The sequence below is a fragment of the Eptesicus fuscus genome, chromosome 12, assembly GCF_027574615.1.
Source record: "Eptesicus fuscus isolate TK198812 chromosome 12, DD_ASM_mEF_20220401, whole genome shotgun sequence".
NCBI lineage: Eukaryota > Metazoa > Chordata > Mammalia > Chiroptera > Vespertilionidae > Eptesicus > Eptesicus fuscus.
Window position 1 is genome coordinate 81,050,103 of NC_072484.1, and position 19,452 is coordinate 81,069,554.

A 19,452-nucleotide genomic window follows, 5' to 3' on the forward strand; every position below is an offset into this window, starting at 1 on the left:
GAATGTGCCAGATGACACGGCAAAGTAATTTTGCTTCATGATAACGCACCATCACACACTTCAAAACCAGTCAAAGACACGTTAAAAGATCTTGCCTTGGAAGTATTAACCCACCCGCCATATTCACCAGACCAAGATTACCACTTGTTCCAATCGATGGCACACTCACTTTCTGAGCAGCACTTCAAAACGTACGAAGAAGTGGAAAATTGGGTCTCTGAATGGTTTGCCTCAAAACAAGAAAAGTTCTATTGGGACGGTATCCACAGATTACCTGAAAGATGGGGGAAATGTGTAGCTAGTGATGGACATTACTTTGAATAAAGCACTTTTGATGTTTCTGGTGAAATTATTGTGTTTTCTTTGATTATAAAATCCGCATTATTAACCGGTACACCTGGTAATTTCCTAGTGTGGGGTCAAGATGAGAACCCAGGTTTGCAAATTTCTAGTCCAGAGTGCTTGCTGCTACCCTGTTTTGTTTCCCAAATGGTGCTTCTGCTAAGAGTTAAAGGGCTCTCATTGTTCGCTAGTCCCACAAGGTAGTCAAAGCAAAGAGAAGACTCAAAGGTGAGCTCAATCTGACAGTATATTCTGGCAAAGGTCTTCTGAAACCACTTCGACATCAAAATTTACTCCAGAGAATCTACCCTTAAGAAATAATCTCAAAGATAGAAAAAAGAGAGATAACCCATGTAAAAATGTGCTTTTCAGAATTATTTATAATTGCAAACTTGGAGGCCAAAATGACATGTAAATATTGAGAAAATCCATTCAATGGGAATATTATTGCACAATTTTTAAATAATGCATTTGATGGCCATGGGCAACATGAAAAAATACTTCTGCTATAACAATAGATGGGGGAAAACATAAAATGTTATACTTCTGACTACAACTACTAGTAAAAAAGTTATATAGAGAGGTAAAACACACAGGGTTGATATCACACCAAAATGCTCCTTGTGTTGGAGTGGCATCCTATATAATAAAAGCCTAATATGCTAAGTGTCCAGTGGTCCATTCAACCAATCAAAGCGTAATATGCTAATGATCTGCTAAGGCCACTCAACCACTCACTATCATGTGTACTGACCACCAGGGGGCAGACACTCTGATGAGTAGGTTAGCTTGCTGCTGGGGTCTGGCAGATTGGGACTGAGTGAGACAGGCCAGACACGCCCTGGAGCCCTCCAGTGGTTCCTCCCCAGCTGGCCAACATCCCGCAACCCTCCCCAGCCCCAAACATGCGCACTGGTGGGGTCCCTCGGCCTAGCCTGTGCCCTCTTGCAATCCGGGACCCCTCGGGGGATGTCGGGGGATGTCAGAGAGCTGGTTTCGGCCCGATCCCACAGGCCAGGCCGAGGGACCCCACTGGTGCACTGGCCTCTAGTATATTTATAACTCTAAAAAAGAGCAAAGGAAAAATATAGTATAAAAATAATCAAAACAATAACAATTGCCGAAAACTGGTTTGGCTCAGTGGATAGAGCGTCGGCCTGTGGACTGAAAGGTCCCAGGTTTGATTCCGGTCAAGGGCATGTACCTTGGTTTCGGGCACATCCCCAGTAGGGGGTGTGCAGAAAGCAGCTGATGGATGTTTCTCTCTCATGGGTGTTTCTAACTCTCTATACCTCTCCCTTCCTCTCTGTAAAAAATCAATAAAATATTTAAAAAAAAAAAAAACAATAACAATAAAACCCAACAATGTTGTATTAGGATGAGAAAGATTCTGGGTAATTTTTTTGACTGCTGTCCTCTGAACTGTCAGTGATGTTATATTCAAGTACAACTTATCTCCTTGCATACTCTCCCCCAAACCTCAAGCCCATTCATAAAATTCGCTTTAGTTCTAGTATATATACATCCCAGATGATCATGGTGGACTTTTACACTAGAGTTCAGCCCCTCAAAAAAAACACCTTATCCTTGGCCTCACTCCCATTCAGAATCCAGGAATTAGCAGTAAACAAGTATTTATCTTTAGAGAGGATCTGTAGCAGTATCAATAAGAAGCTATCATCCCAAAATGATTACAAAAAATTAAAGAAATCATGAAACAATTAAGTTCAGAACACCATTCAAAGCATTCACATGCCAGACACTGTTCTATGCATGTTAAATGTATAATACTCACTAAGGCCTCATAAAATCCAAAACTATTATTATTTCCATTTTAAAGATGAGGAACCTGAGATATAGTAAACTGTGAATGAAACTAGAGCTACTGGAAACAATGCAGAGTACCTTCCAAGAGGCCTATATAACATCTCCCTCTTCCTGGTAGATCAATTCTACCCTTTAACCTAACCTTCAAATTTGTCAATAACTTGGCCCTACTGACCTAGCTGATCACCTCCATTCACCAACAGGAATCACAGGCTTCAGTCAGAAGTATTTCTTTCATCACTTCCCCCCCCTTCTCCCCACTTCCTCCTAACCTCTCAGACACCTGGTGCTCCTTCTCACATTCATTCAATCAGTACCTACTAAGTACAAGTTCTGGATGTACAAAGGTGAATGAGACAACGCCCTGACCTTGAAGGAGAGGGAGATAAACTTTTACACTACAGCACAGTGAGTATGCAAATCAGAATGCACAGGTGCTGCAGGTTGGAGGGGTGACCTTGGGCTGAATCTTCAACACTGTGGGTGCTGATCACCTGAAGGAGGTGAGAGTCACCACTCTGTTCCTGAGCCTAGGACACCGTCTCTAATTAAGACTCCTCTCCAAAGCTTAGCTCCTCCATGAAGGTAATCTGCTCTAATTACTTTTATTCCTTTAAATTCTTCCTGCTCATACTGGTGGTTCTCAATCCATGCTGTATATTAGAATAATCTGGAGACCTGGCCCCTCAGACCAATTAGATCAGGATTGCTCTCACCCTCTCCCCTACACTGGTATTTTTAGAATCACTCCAAAAGTGATTTAAAGAGCAACTCGGTTGAGAACATCTGCTCTATACATATCACGTAGTCCATGAGTATAGCTTTAGTACTAACAATTGTTTTCTGTCTACCATCTCCACCAAGCTGTCAACAACCTGAGGGCAGCTGTCTAACAACTCCGTATCTCTCCTGCTCTATAGCACAAGGCTGAACACTAACAGCTGATAGGACAACTGGCAGCCCACTGAAAATATACTCAATGTGGAACGTGACATTGAAATCAGAATGCTAACAAGGTGTTACAATGAGTATGAAATGCAAGAACCAGAAAGCATAGGTCAGAGAGGTTTTTAGAAAAATGGGTAGGCTAGAAAAAAATTAATACATTGTAGGAAAATTATCTTTAAAGGAAAGAATTTTTAACCAACTACGGATTCATTCATTCATTCATTGTTTCTGGTAACACAAGACAAACACAGTTCCCGAGTTCTAACCTCAGAGAAGACCCCTGATAAAATTAAGCGGACAACTACAATATAGCAGGATACATGCTCCAGGGGAGGGATACAGACAGCTATGAGCTCATCTCAGAGAAGCATGTGACTCATCAAGAATTTCATCCCCCTTCAGCTGAGGAACCAGGGCTGCCATCACTTTAAAATTCTGTACAGGTGAGCCATTGTTTTTATTTGATTATTATTCTGAGGAAAAGAATAAATACATCTACTGCTGACATAAACATTCCACACTGGGTGACACGTACAACAACACTTCATAATGTAACAGGTCACTTTCTGTGTCTTACAAGGTAACTTATAAATGTGTCATATGAGTTTGGGCAACATTTCCCCTTGATGGGCTATTAATTAAGGCTTACGCTTTGGCCCTGATTACTCCAGATAGGTTTGATGGAGGCCTCAGACCTTGGGATGTGAAGGAGGAGATTCTAGTATCACTGACTGTAAGAGTTCAGCCCAAACACTGTACCTGTGGCCCACCGCCGTCATAGCTAAGGCCAGATAACAGCCAATGGGAACGCCCGCTTTAACAGCCTTCAAGAGGGGATGGAACGTGGGTGACTCTGTCATGTCGGGCACAGTGCTGGAGAAGGGAACAGTTGGACAATTCTGCTGCATTCCGTAGTCATTTTTGTGCAGTTTTAACCTCAAGATCAAGTTCCAGGCCCATTGGTTAAATGAGGTCTCAGGTGTCTCTCCGTATCGAACAATACTGGCCAAATATGAAACCTAAAACAATGATTTATTTTAAACCAGATTAGTCATGTGCACATTAAATTAGTAAGCTAACCCACCCCGCTCCTTTGTGATCAATAATGCTGTCGAAAGAGAACATATCACTTACTGATATTTGTGTTTGTGACACTAAATTAAAGCAATTTCTCAAAGTGACCACTTCTACTTACTTGCTAGTCATTTTGTGAACTTGATCTGAGACAGGCCAAGCAAAACAATAATAATATAGAAGTTATTATGCAAAAAATGGTGTGCTGGTAAATAAGTTTAACAACCAGTTGGAGTTGAGGAAACACATTCATACATTTGCCAATTTTTGGTGGTTTAAAAAAACTCCCACCATGGTTCATTTCAAGCTACTAATAGGTTACCCTGGCTTGCAGAGTTCCTGAAAATGTCCCAATCAGTTCTCCTGAGCCAGTACAGGTCAGCTCCAGCACACCTCTGTAGCTCAACTCAAATTCCATGATATTAAAATGGTCAGATGTGGGCTACTTCTTAAGGAAAATTTTTATCCAACCATAGGGTAAATACTGTAACTTTATCCACCCGGGCCATTTATAAGAGAGATGTATGTTCTCAATACATAAGAGAAGGCAATACCTGCTTCATACTTTCAGAAAGAAGCCCAGCATATGGCTTCTGTGCGAGGTATTTCTGGTATGCTTCAAGAATCATTAAAGCCACTTCAGCATGGACTGCTTGATCCAGATGCAGGGTACCCTATTGAAGAGAATATTAAGCACAAATATGCAATCTTGATTCTTTTTTAATATACCTTTAAGCCAAAAGACTAGATTGAATAGTGAAAAAGAATCTTGGATGCAGAAGCTAAATTTTCTAAACACCACATTCCCTAATGATTAAGTTATAAAATGACAATGGGGGGGAAATTAAAATCTTATTTTAAAGAAACATTACACTGTACCTAGATAGGTTTAGACCTGAGTCATCCCAGACTCTAGCCATAAAAGGTATCTTTGAATGTAATCCTCCTCCCCTTCCCTAGAATCTCTATAAAGTTATAAGTTTAAGGGCATTGCCACAAACCAGGAATATGTTTAATTATTATTAAACAGGGAGATATTTAATAAATTAAGTCTACATTCCCTTTTCTTGTTCTATAAGCATTGAAAATATAAAAAAAAATACTTAACAACACAGGTATAATATTCAGGAGTTTAAAGTTGTCTATTAAATTTCCATCCAGCCCTGACTGGTGTAGCTCAGTTGGCTGAGCATTGTCCCATGCACCGAAAGGTTACTGGTTCGATTCCCAGTCAGGGCACATACCCAGGTTGCAGGTTTGAACCCCAGTTGGGGCGCATGCAGGAGACAACTGATCGATGTTTTTCTCTCACATCTATGTTTTTTCTCTCTCTCTCTCTCCTCTCCTTCCTCTCTCTAAAATCAATAAAAATATATTTTTAAAGAAAAGCTATTAAAAGGCCTTTAAAAATTTTTTTTCCACCCAGTCTTCCTCTGCAGCCTGAAGAAACACATTCTTTAACCCTCTCATAGAAGATGACCTTTCTAACTCTAACAAAGGAGCAAGGAGAGTGACAGGGGAATCTTCATGCAGCTCTCTGAGAAAAGGGGGACCTGACGGAGTGGGGGCCAGTCACAAGTCAGAGTGTGTGAAGGTGGAGAACAGGCCCCTGCAGCGCCCCCCCACCAGCACCTGAGAGAGAGAAGGCCCACATGAACCCATGGGCAGTCGCACGTGGTCAGGGTCACCCTAGGGGAAGAGCTCCCTGGCCTCAGTGTTCTCATCTGTACAACAGGAATCATGTTCAGAAAAACCACCAACCTTGACCATGAGGACTAAATGACTTGCTCGGACAAAAGCTGGCAGGCAACTGGAGAGAGCTAAGTTCTCTCCCATTTTCCCTTAAAAATGTTTAAATATTTTGACCAAGGAGTCCACTACTAAGGCCTAGGGCAGTGGTCGGCAAACTCATTAGTCAACAGAGCCAAATACCAACAGTACAACGATTGAAATTTCTTTTGAGAGCCAAATTTTTTAAACTTAAACTTCTTCTAACGCCACTTCTTCAAAATAGACTTGCCCAGGCAGTGGTATTTTGTGGAAGAGCCACACTCAAGGGGCCAAAGAGCCGCATGTGGGTTGCGAGCCGCAATTTACCGACCACGGGCCTAGAGTAAAGAGACAGCAAGGGTTTAACAGTTAAAAATCACTTGAGCCCTAGCCATTTGGCTAAGTGGACAGAGCCGTGGTCAGCAAACTGCGGCTCGCAAGCCACATGCGGCTCTTTGGCCCCTTGAGTGTGGCTCTTCCACAAAATACCACGGCCTGGGCAAGTCTATTTTGAAGAAGTGGCGTTAGAAGAAGTTTAAGTTTAAAAAATTTGGCTCTCAAAAATTTCAATTGTTATACTATTAATATTTGGCTCTGTTGACTAATGAGTTTGCCGACCACTGGGATAAAGCGTAGGCCTGAGGACCAAATGGTTCCGGGTTCAATTCTGGTCAAGGGCACATACCTCGGTTGCAGGATCGTACCCCAACCAGGCCCCAGCCCTGGTTGGAGCTCATACAGGAGGCAAACATACACATCAATATTTCTCTCTTTCCCTTCCTTCCACTCTCTCTAAAAATCGATGGGAAAATATCCTTGGGTGAGAACTAAAAAATAATTTAAAATTTTTTTAAAAATCACTTGACCTGGCATCTTTGGAGACATTTGATAGGTAGCAAGGCCTTAAAAATAATAAAACATCCTATCAAATAAAAGAGTAATATGCAAATTGACCATCACTCCAAGACACAAGATGGCCGTCCCCATGTAGTCAAAGATGGCTGCCCCCATGTGAACACAAGATGGCCACCACAAGATGGCTGGCAGGGGAGGGCAGTTGGGGGCAGTTGGGGGAGACCAGGCCAGCAAGGAAAGGCAGTTGGGGGGGACCCAGGCCTGCAGGGAAGGGCAGTTGGGGGGACCAGGCCGGCAGGGGAGGGCAGTTGTGGGGGACCAGGCCTGCAAAGGAGGGCAGTTAGGGGTGACCGGGCCAACAGAGGAGGGCAGGTGGGGGAGACAAGGCCAGCAGGGGAGGACAGTTAGGGGTGACCAGACTGGCAGGGGAGGGCAGTTAGGGGTGACCAGGCCAGCAGGGGAGGGCAGTTGGGGACAATCCGGCCGGCCGGGGAGCAGTTAGGCATCGATCAGGCTGGCAGTAGAGTGGTTAGGGGGTGATCAAGCTGGCAAGCAGAAGCGGTTAGGGGCAATCAGGCAGAGGCAGGCGAGCGGTTGGGAGCCAGCAGTCCTGGATTGTGAGAGGGATGTCCAACTGCCCATTTAGGCCCGGTGGGATTGGGCCTAAACAGGCGGTCGGACATCCCTCAAGGGGTCCCAGATTGGAGAGGGTGTAGGCTGGGCTGAGGGACACCCCTCCCCACGTGCACGAATTTTGTGCACCGGGCCTCTAGTTGTTAATAAAAACTACCACCATTGAGTACTTGGTGTGTCACAGGAACTGTCATGTTTTACCATGTCCTAAGCTATTGAATCCTTATAAAAACCCTATGAAGTAAGCTTAGTAATATTGATGCTTAGAGATGAGCAACTGAGGCCCAGAGAGCATAAGAGCTTGCCCGGAGTCACAGAGCCAGGAGGTGGCAGAGTGGGAATAGAACCCAGGCTGGCTCAGGCTCTCAATCAACCCAGAGTGTTTCGGAAGACAAATCTGCCAATGACATGCAAGACAAAATGCAGGAAGAGGAAGGACTAGAGGCAGGAGAGGCAATGAGGAGGAAATGCAGTAAATAGCCAAAGATAAAACAACAGATACAAATTGTCTTAAAAAAAAGGAAAGAACTTTCAATGTGGAACAATGTATCTTCATTCAGAGGATGCTCACGCTGCAAAAACAGAATGAAAGAGAAGATCCTAAACTCTGACACAGCTAAAAGAATCTGCAGATCTTGCAAATGATACTCGGAAAGGTTAATGTTTTGAGAAAATGTTTCTCTAAAATGGATGAGTGCAGAGCCTGCAGTTTCTACAGCACTGATTTTCAACCAGAGTGCCGCAAGAAATTTTCAAACATGCAACACCTATTTAGTCAGGGGCACTGACCTCTTTTCCCTTAGACTGTCAAATAAAAATAATGACAACAGCCAACACAACAGCCAGCTGGTGTGAATGAAAAAAAAAATTATACCTATTTTTTGTCAGATCAGCAAAAAGCGTGTTTTTTGGTGAGCTGCAGAATTTTAGTAATTAGCTTATGTGTGCCATGAGATGGAAAAGGTTGAAAATCGCCGCTCTAGAAATGGTTTTAACACATACCTGTTCACCAAATCCCCAATTCAGTCCTTCTAGAATGACACAGGCCAATTTGTTCTTCACCATTGTCAGGTCACAATTCAATAACCAATCCCGAATCACAGCTATCTCGGACGCAGAAGGTCGCCAAAGATACAAAGGCAGTTCTTTAAACAAGTATAAAGACACCTTATTAAGAAGAAAATGATAATAATTAAAATCAAAACTTAGAGACAATCCTATATACAATACTATATCATTAAACTGCTTACAAAATTTTTTCTCCAAAGGAAAATGGATTTTGTTTGATTTTTAGAGACATGAAATAGACAACTAAATCAAATGAATATTAAAAATGAATATTAAAAATGTTAATATTAAAAATGAATATTTAGCACCTGCTATAACACGGATGAAACAGGAAAACACGCTAATAAAAGATGCTAGTCACAAAAGACCTGTGTACGTAATTCCATTTATATGAAATGTACAGGATAGTCAAAACTATACAGAGAGAGTAGATTAGTGGTTGCTTATGGCTGGAGGGGATGGAAGGATAGAGCATGATAGCTAACGAGTATGTGGTTGTTTTCTGAGATGATAAAAATATCCTAAAATTGACAGTGGTGATGGTTGTACAGTTCAGTGAAAATACTAAAATACATTGACTTCTACATAGAATGTATGGTACATGAATTATACGGTATATGAATTATATCTCAATAAAGCTGTTATTGAAAACTATATAAAGCCCTGGCCGGTTTTGCTCAGTGGATAGAGCATCGGCCTGTGGACCAAAGGGTCCCAGGTTAGATTCTGGTCAAGGGCATGTACCTCAGTGGCAGGCTCCTCCCTGGCCTGGTCCCTGATCAGGGCTTGTGCAGGAGGCAACCAATGTGTTTCTCTCACATCGATGTTTCTTTCTATCTTTCCCTCTCTCTTCCACTCTCCCTAAAAATCATTAGAAAAAATATCTTCTGGCGAGGATTAACAAACAAAAAAACTACATGAAGATTACAAAAGTGATTGTGAAAAATACAGAAAAAAACTGTATGTATCTTGCTCAACTCAAACTACTGCTTTTATTTTGCTTTTGACTTATTTAAATAGTGCCTTGTTTCTCAATCAGAGTTGTTTCTTCCGAGGGTAAAATATAAAATTATGATAGCCAAACAAAATTATGAAATAAAAACCGTTAATAAGCTATAGCCTTTATAGCTAATTATTTAAAGTAAAAACCTGTTATTGAAGGAGGTAGAAAGGTCACTTTGAGGAGATTAAAGAAAAACAATCCCAGCTTTCTATAAGCAGCAGCTAATCCCAAGTAAGCATGTGAATGGCACAGAGCCCAGGACACTAAGTGTTCTCTTCGTCCTGTTGTGCCCATGACTCACTCATTCCCAACAGCCTTACTATTTTGCCCAATGCTCCATAACTCCAGGATTTAAAAGGAAAAAGAAACAAACAAATAAACAAAAGCAGCGCTCTTACCATTCCAACCTGGTCAATGGTGTCTTGAACTCTATCCAAAAGGATAGAAATTATCTCCGGGTGAACAGCTGTGATGGCCCCTAAAAGCTCTCGACCAACCTTTGAAAAAGTCTCTCTGGTGGACAGGGTAACATAAGATACCTAAAAGTGGGAGGGAGTGGAGATGGCACTTTTAATACCAATTATCTGTCAAAACACATTTCCATAATTTACTTAGATATGTTTTCAAGCAAAGTGAAAAAAACACAGCCTCCCACCTCACACAATGTTCAAAAACATGTCAGAACTTCAGAGAACAAAGTGTGTTCCCTGAAGGTGGGAGGTGGAAGGAGAATAGAGGGGAAAGGTAACTATGTAACAATGATTTCATGTGCTAGATTCAGGAAGTAAATCCTAAAGTAGCAATAAAATAGTCCCTTCATGTAAAACTTTTCTAAGCTTGAGGAAATCACTAAAATGATAAAACTCAGAATGCATTTCATGGAAATACATATTCTCTCCTACAAAATAAGATCCCCAACTACAAGAACTCCTAAAACATCAATGTTTACCAATTCCTCTTGAACAATGTCTTCCAAACTACAGGCTACAATCCAGTGGTGCCAGCATTTACTTTTTAAATACAATGGACTAGAACAGAAAAACAACAGTAAAGAAAAATAGAATAGAAAAATGTGCGAGTGCATCCACTTAAAATTAAGTATTCCTTTAATTTCATGTAAGAATTTACACATGTGCACACACAGCATCAGAATGTAATACAGAATGTAATTTTTATTGTGAGTACTGGTCAAACACTTGAAACATTATTCAAGAGCAGAAATGTTACTTTAGGATTTGGAGAATGCTGAGTTCCACGCTAAAGCAACTTTAATGCATGTGAAAACATACCTCTACCCCAATTTTTCCACATGGAGATAGTCTGGAATTGCAGATGCATCCAGGCCTTAGCCTCATGCATGGTTGCGACACACAAGCTTAAGAACAGCTTAGTAGCTTAGTTGATCCTGGAAAAGAATTCATCCCCTCGGCCATTCTCTAACTGGAGTACTAGGTTGAGGATAATAAACTCAGAGAATCTTCTTGAAACATAATTTTACTGGAGTTTACTTGAATAGTTTGGAGGAAATACTTTTGTTGTTGTTAATCCTCACCTGAGAATATTTTTTCCATTGATTTTTAGAGAGTGGAAGGGAGAGGGAGAGACAGAGAGAGAAACTTCGATGTGAAAGAGACACATCGATCAGTTGCCTCCTGCATACATCCCTTCTGGGGCTGGGGATCGAGCCCTCAACAGAGGTACGTGCCCTTGACCAGAATCGAACCGGCAACCTTTCAGTCTGAGGGCCGATGCTCTCACCACTGAGCAAAACTGGCTACAGCTGGAGCAAATACTTTTTATGAATATAAACAGATAAATAACAGCTTAAATTGAAATATACTTTTATTTTAATATACACAAATTCCAATGAAAGTTTTAATAACCACTTAGGGTTATGTCCTTAGACATACAGGGTCCAAAGTTTACTCTCCTCCATTGTCAGGGATGGCTCAGTGAAAAAGTGAAGAAAATTATAATCTCATCTCAGCCAATCATTTTATTTTTAAAATATTTTTTATTGTTTAGAGAGAGGATAGGAGAGGGGGAGAGAAAAACATTAATGTGAGAGCCTAATAATATCAAGAGCCTGCCTCCTGCATGCCTCCCACCAGAAATCAAACCCACAACCCAGACATGTGCCCTGACCATAATCGAACCAGTAACATTTCAGTGCACGGGATGACACCCAACCAACTGAGCCACATTGGCCAGGGCCCAGCCTGTCATTTTATAGATGAGGAAACTGAAGCCAAGAGTGGTAAGGTATCTTTACTGAGGTGAGATGGGCAATTAAGAGAAAATTGAAAAGAAATCCAGGCCTTCTTACTCCAGGTTCAGTATTCTTTTCATCATCTCATTTAAACTGACTTAAGAGCCAGATTTCCCTATTATTGGCAGGGACGGAGAGGGAAGGCGGAGACAACAGACAGTATAGAAACTATGAGTATCGCCTAGTTGGTGTGGCTCAGTGGTTGAGCGTCAACCTATGAATCAGGAATTTGCGGTTCAATTCCCCATCAGGGCACATGCCCAGTTTGCAGGCTCGATTCCTGGTGTGGAGCATATAGGAGGCAGCCAATCAATGATTCTCTCTCATCACTGATGTTTCTCTCTTTCCCCAATTCTCTCTTCCTCTCTGAAATCAATAAAAAAATATTTAAAAAAGAAAAAAAAACTATGAGTATCAGGCTGTGTCAGACTGTCTATTCTTTATCGAAACACATGCATCAAATGTCAAAAAATGATAGGCGGAAATGGAATGGGGATGATTCATATTTTCAACACTCTCCTTATAGTAAAACTAAATGCCCAATGCACAAATTTGTGCACCAATGAGGTCCCTCGGCCTGGCCTGCAGGATCGGGCCGAAACTGGGTCTCCAACATCCCCTGAGGGGTCCCGGATTGCGAGAGGGCACAGGCTAGGCCAAGGGACCCCACCGGTGCACAATTGGGGCTGGGGAGGGATGCAGGAGGTTGGCCAGCTGGGAAGGAACCATGGGAGGGCTCCAGGGCGTGCTCATTGGCTAGACCCCAGCAACAAGCTAACCTACTGGTCAGAGTGTCTGCCCCCTGGTGGTAAGTGAACGTCATAGCAACTCGTCAACTGGTTGACTGTCTGCCTCCTCGTGGTTAGTGCACGTCATAGCAAGCGGTTGAGCAGCCTTAGCATAGCATTAGCATATTATGCTTTGATTGGCTTAACGTATGACCAAACAACCGGACACTTAGCATATTAGGCTTTTATTATATAGGATGATGTTCCTTTGATTACCAGCTCCCATGAGGGCAGACAGTACACAACAGTCACTTTTACTTTTTAAAGCAATTCCAAAAAAATCAATGAGGGGATAATCTAAAAGAAAATATTTTTTAGCTGACTTCTAAAACTTAATATTCTAACCTCGTATATCTCCAGAACAATAATTTTTACGAAGTCTTCATCCACATCGGCTCTCCGGGCCTGAGCCATCTGAGCAAATGTAGTTAGAAGGCAAATCTCTTCTGAGCTATTCATAGAAGAAAGACACTTCTCAAAGTTCACAAAATGTTCTGGATCTGCAAGTTCAAATCAAAAAAATTAAAATGGGGAAAGAATAAATATATACCACTTTAATTACTCTTCCAGAGAGAAAGGAGATATAAAATTTAAAAGACATTCAGAAATATGTAAAGATACAAAAGTTCTTTCTTAAAGTTACTCAGTGTGCCTGGGTCTCTCCTGTGTACACAGGAGGAACACATGTGGTTAAACTTTCATTTCTTTCCTGCTAAAACAAGACAAAAACTCTCTTTCTTTGTTCCAGAATGGATTTCTACAGGCACCAAGAAGAAGGCTTGGCCAGATAAATTTCCTACTCTAACTACTATAATGTAGCCTCAGAGTTGACATTTAACATCTTCAAGCCTCAGTTTCCTCATCTGCTTCCAAAGTTTATTTAAGATTAAATGACATGTCACTGGTAAAGTGCTTTGTCAACTGCAAAGCACTAGTACTGTCACTAGGTGAGACATCTTCAAAGGCAAACTTGAAGCTACTTGAAAATTGCCAGGCAAATGAATGGCAACCCTGCTAATGAAAACCACTAAGACTGACGAACTACTCAGCACAAGCGTGGCATTCCAAACTGAAGAGATTTGATTATAAATGAAAATGATATAACAATGACTGAAATACTGATGAATGTGACACACAGTATACAGGGTGGGGTAAAAGTAGGCTTACAGCTGTTCATATGGAAAATAATACAATAATTAATAAAATAAAAACTTTCACATACTCACAACTATAAACCTACTTTTGCCACATCCTGTATAAGTTTTGCCTATTTCTCAGAGGATGCCATGTAAGCAGCATTACATTTTGCCAATAGGGGGCAGTATTAGTCAATAGCTTTGCAATGCATGACAGAAAACTAAATGCTGCAAAGGCAAGTTGCATAGAATGAAGAAAAATAGAGTCTGTTTAGAAAACACAGTCCCCTGACAGACCTTTCCACAGTTAGAAGGCAACAAGCCAACAGTGCTTTTCATATGCTCACACATTTGAGATATCGAAGGTAGTACATCAAATTTCCTGTATCTTCAAAATAACTCCATGGGGCCCTAACCGGTTTGGCTCAGTGGATAGAGCGTCAGCCTGCGGACTGAAGGGTCCCAGGTTCAATTCCTGTCAAAGCCACATGCCCGGGTTGCGGGCTCGATCCCCAGCAGGCGGCGTGCAGGTGGCAGCCAATCAATGATTCTCTCTCATCATTGATATTTCTCTCTCTCTCTCCCTCTCCCTTCTCTGAAATCAATAAAATAATAATAACTAAAAATAATAATAACTCCATGGAGCATTTACCAACCCCATTTTTATTTCCCATCCACAAATTGGGTTTACCATAGAAATTACTATCCAGAGCATTTCTAGAATAATGAAATCTGGAACTATATTCTAATAAGTCAAAAACCACAAAGCAGTCTCTCGAATTTCAAAATTATCACACAAATACGCAAAGTAAAACATTCCCTAGACCTTCTAAGAGTGAATAGAAGAAAGCAATGTAGAGGACAGGCGCACAGGTGGGAAAAGAGGATGCCTGTTGCCGGGTGGGGGGGGGGGCGGGGGGGGTTAATACCTTGGAGCTGCTTCTTACACTCCATGGGTGGGAGGGCGGTGCAGACAGTCTCCAGGGTCCCGCTCTCCGCCTGGTGCATGAGGTAGAAGAGTTTCCAGAGCATCTGGACCGACAGTGTTCCAAAAGGCATTTCCGACATAAACAGCCAAATGCCAAGTCTGCGTGTTTCAAAAAGAGCAGGAAGCATTTTATATTCTCAGTCAACCTCACCACACTGAGAAAGCAGACAAACCTTCAGCTCTGACAGGAAAAAAATTCTTAAATCATACTACAGTAATTTTTCTGACATGTCTCGGTCATCAACACCCTGAGGATAGATCAGTCACAGGAAATCTGCACAAAGGACTCAGTCTGTGCCAGGCACTGTTGTAACCACTGCTTCATGCTTATATCACCTCATTCCATCCTCACTAAAACCAAGGCAAGCACGGCTATTGATATTATCCCCAATTCACACAGGAGGCTACTAAGGCACAGAGAGGATATTAATAAGGGCAGAACTAGATTTTGAACCAAAGATTCTTTTAAGAGCTGAGTGACTTACTGACTGCAGAGGTGTGGATGCGTGTGCCTGAGTAAGCGTGCAGGTTCACGGGTAGTGGATGAGGGGGGAGTCAGAAACCCTCCACTGACTCCTCACGACTTGAACAAGGAAGTCAGAAAATCATCTGTCCCATGCACTGAGCACCTACTCTGCCTCACTGCGGGCACCAGGTGGATGTGAAGTAGAGGTCATCCCCTGCTCAAAGCTACCCCAAGTTCAGGGGCGTCAAAACTAGATCTCAGAATCCAGTTATTTTAAGACTAAGAGAAACCTGAAAGAGGTATCATTTCAGTCAGCACTATAGGTAAGGAAACTAAAGCCCATGAATTTTCCCAAGATAAGGACTAGAGGAAACACACTAAGACTTTACAAGGAATCTACTTCTGTCAATACTTTCATGTCAATCTTTCTCACTAGCCCGGGAGCCATTTCTCAACACTTCTCATCATACTTCTTACCTTTTGGCTTTCAGCACATGGAGGACAGCTCTCAAAAACAGCTCATCAAATTCAACCTGTAGTTTCTCCATGGAGTAGGGCTCCAGGGCCAACCCCACGCCCTGGTTGTGGCTCACATACTGTGCCCAATGGTCACTCACATAACCAAGAGTCATCCTGAGCATGAGGAAGGATAAGACAACACTCTTCATTAATGTCCTCACTGTTGGCAGCTTTCATTCTATCTGAAGCATTACTGAACACCTACTATCTTCTATGTTCTGAAGGGAACTCAATGCGAGGAGGGAACCCCTACACTCATGGAGCTTACATTTAGTGTAGGGGAAACAGACAATAAACAAAATAAAGTAAAATATATAGTCTGTCACATGGCTGTAAGTGACATTGAGAAAAATAAGTAAGAGAGGAGAATCAAGTTTCTCTGGAGTTGATGGAAGGGGAGTAGGCTGGGAGCAGGAAAGGTCTCACTGAAGAGGGAGGGGCGTGAGCGTAAAGACAGGAAGAAGTCACAGGGATATCTAAAGGAAGAGCATCAGGGAGAAGAAACAACCAGTGTGAAGAAGGTTAGGTGTGTTCAGTATGTTGGAGAAACAGCAAGGCAGCCAGTGTGCTAAAGCAAAGTGAGTGAGCCCTGGCCTGTGGAGTTCAGTGATTAGAATATCAGCTGGAGCACCAAGGTGTCAGGGGTTTGACTCCCGGTCAAGGGCATGTACCTGGGTTCTCTCCAAGGGCATGTACCTGGTTCTCTCCCTGCCCCATCAGCAATCAGTCCCTCTCACATCGATGTTTCTCTCTTTCTCTCTCTCCCCCATCCCTCCCTCCCTTTCACTCTCTGAAAAGTCATGGAAGAATTTCCATGATGAGGATTAACAAAAAAATAAAATCAAGCAAAGTGAGTGAGAGGGGGACTGGCTGGAGAGGAAATCAGAAAAGTGACAAGAAACCAGAGCCTGAAGGGTCCTATGGGCCACTGTGAAGACTGGCTTTTACTCTGAATGAGCGATTGGGAGCAGTAAAGACTTGAGCAGAGGAGTGACATGACTGACTCACCATTTAAAGAGGACACTGGCTGCCGTGAGAATAAGCTGGAGGCAGGTGATGGGGGAGGAAGGGCAAAAGCAGGAAGGTAAGTAAAGAGGCCACTGTGATAATCAGGGAGAAAAAACTAAGAATGAACTCGGGTGGTAGCCGTGAAGGTAGTGAGACACTTGATTCTGGAAACCACATGTTTTGTTCAAGATTCAAAACGATGCCCATCTTTTACACTTTAATCTCTGCTACTGGAATGTACATTAAAACTGGTGGCCAAAAATGCCATAATTTGGCAGCATTTTTTTCTTTCTTAGTGGCACACAAAATACATCTTCAGAATTGGTGGCATCTTAGATTTGATTAAAAAGTAAATGATGTTTTGAAGGTAGAGATGATAGAATTGGCTATCAGATGGGATGTGGGTGTAAAAGAAAAATGTCAGGAATGACACCAGGTGTTCTGGCCCAAGCAACCAAAAGAATAAAATTGCTTGGGCCCAAACTGAGTGAAACTGGGAAGGCTGTGGGAGAAGTGGTTTGGAAGGTGGGAAGAGTGAGTTTGCTTTGGAAAGTTTAAATTACGATGTTCAAGAGTCATCTAAGTGGAGGTGCTGAGTTGGCAGCTAGATATACAAGCATATGACAGAGGTACCGGGTGAAAACATAATTATGAAAACTGTAGCCGTATTTAGATGATATTTAAAGACATCAGAATGGATGCAATCCTAAGCAGCAAGTCTGAATACAGAGAAGAGGTCCAGGGACTGAGCCCTGAGGCCCTCCAACAAGAAGTTTGGGAGGTGAGAAAGAAAAAACCAAGGAGGCAGAAAACGAAGAGCCCTTGAAATGGAGGAGAAACCAGGAGAATGTGGTATCCTGGAAGTCAAGCAAAGAACATGTTTTAAGGAGAAAGTGATCAACTATGAGAAAGGCCGCTAGTGAACTATGTGAGAGATGTAAAAGCAGAATGAAGACTTAGAAATGGCCACTGGGTTAGTAGCACAAAGTTCACTAGTGCTGCTAACACCAAGTTCATTCTTGGGTAGTGTTGGCTGGGGAAAAGCCTGATTGTGGAGAGTTCCAACGAGAATGGTGGGAAAAACTGGGTCTAATAGATGACCTTCTACAATGGAAGGTAGGAGAAGAACCTGTGATAAACAAAAGAAAGCAGATGGAAAACAAAACAAAAAGAATAAACATAATATGCTATAGTAATCAGCTATAAACATTTACATAGAAATAATAAAAAGACAGAATACTGATCTTAAAACAATAATAACAATGTCTTTCTTATAGAGTTATTACAAGAATAAAATGAGAAGGCATAGTCCTGGCACATGGTAAGCACTCAATCCTACAGCATGTGTGTGAGCCCAAGGGCGAATTTTATCTGATTTACCGAACGGAATCGGAAAAGATATAGTAGGACTTCTGATAATAAGTAAGTAAGCTTTTAGCTTTTAAGAAATTACTCTCCAAGTCAACTCTCCCTCCTCCCACCATCTCATTTCCAAACCTTCTACTGAAGGTTTTCTCTAGACCTTAAAAGTGACCCCTGACCTTTGCAGGACATCCTATAATCATTTAGCTGGCTTTATAAAGCTGATGGATTGATGAATACATAACACATCTAAAACAAATTAACTAAAATCAATGTTGTTTTAGAAATAAATGAGGGGAGGGAAAGTTTTGAAATTTGAGGGTTTTTTGGGGGAAGGGGGAGGTTGGAAGAAATAAAAGCATATTTATATGCTGTAGGAAATGACCCAGATAGAAAAATTGATGATGCAAAAATATATAAAATTAAATCTATGAAAAGTAGTACTTATTCTCAAAATTTTCTTCTTGCTTGATAATAAAAACATAAACCAAATTTTCACTCAAATAAATCATATGCTTTCCCAGATCAAAAGAGTAGCCACTGCTGAAGTCTTTACAATTTTCTTTAAATGATATTTAACAGGAATGAGGATAAGAATAAATAAAAAAGAAAATGAAAACAATGACACAAAAGAGCTATTGCTGATTTCCCATAGCTAAGTGACAATCCCCAGGCAGAAGCTAGGAGAGAGAAGAAAATAGAGAGCAAGGGCAGGGGAAAGAGCCTGTATTTTCCTTGACCAAATTCAGTTTCTCTGGCTAAGTTCAACCCAGAAGCTGCTTTGAGAATCTTGACTCCAGGATCAATTACCAAGCACAATTAAATTTGAGACAATTAACTACATATTCTGACTGGAAGCCTTTATATAATTTCCATCTAGTAGATGCTGAAAAAAACCCAATTCTTACTTTTATGGTAAATAAGACCTGAAGTATACACAACAATGTCCATAATCCAAATTATGCACTATCTGCGTCTAACCAAAGCAAATAGACAAGACGTAGCAACAGCAGTATTACCTGATCATATAACCAATCCGCTTCACAAACTGCCTATAGCGTGCTCTATTAAAGGTTTCTAACCCCACAGCCAGCAGTTCCACTAGTGAGTTGGCAAAAGCAAAAATTTTCATCATCTCTTGAGGTCTTGTTGTTTCAGGTAAATAATCACCTGCAAGTTAAAATCAGAGAAAAGAAAAAAAAATTATAATTACTATGGAGAAACACTGAAAGATACAGGTATAGATACCTCAATAAGGAAACAAAGCCAACAGGAGAAGAATTACAATTCCCATTTCTCTGGCTCCTGTGTCAATGTGAAATGGAAAACTTGAAACAAGGTATAAATAAACAATTTATTTAAGCTGGGCAATGTGTGCGCTAGTCGCCCTTTTTGC

At 41.5% G+C, this 19,452-nt stretch overlaps 1 protein-coding gene across 1 annotated transcript in view; it reads right to left on the minus strand.

The window, feature by feature from the left end:
• Positions 1 to 19,452, minus strand: part of EPG5 (ectopic P-granules 5 autophagy tethering factor) — an 83,668-nt gene that overhangs the window by 48,773 nt on the left and 15,443 nt on the right. Inside the window, exons 9-16 of the mRNA XM_054723811.1 lie at positions 19,076 to 19,226; positions 15,645 to 15,800; positions 14,643 to 14,800; positions 12,923 to 13,077; positions 9,919 to 10,059; positions 8,452 to 8,616; positions 4,746 to 4,865; positions 3,877 to 4,136 (exon numbers count right to left, since the gene is read on the minus strand). Coding sequence (XP_054579786.1) covers positions 3,877 to 4,136; positions 4,746 to 4,865; positions 8,452 to 8,616; positions 9,919 to 10,059; positions 12,923 to 13,077; positions 14,643 to 14,800; positions 15,645 to 15,800; positions 19,076 to 19,226 — 1,306 coding nt within the window. The remainder of the gene's footprint in view (positions 1 to 3,876; positions 4,137 to 4,745; positions 4,866 to 8,451; positions 8,617 to 9,918; positions 10,060 to 12,922; positions 13,078 to 14,642; positions 14,801 to 15,644; positions 15,801 to 19,075; positions 19,227 to 19,452) is intronic.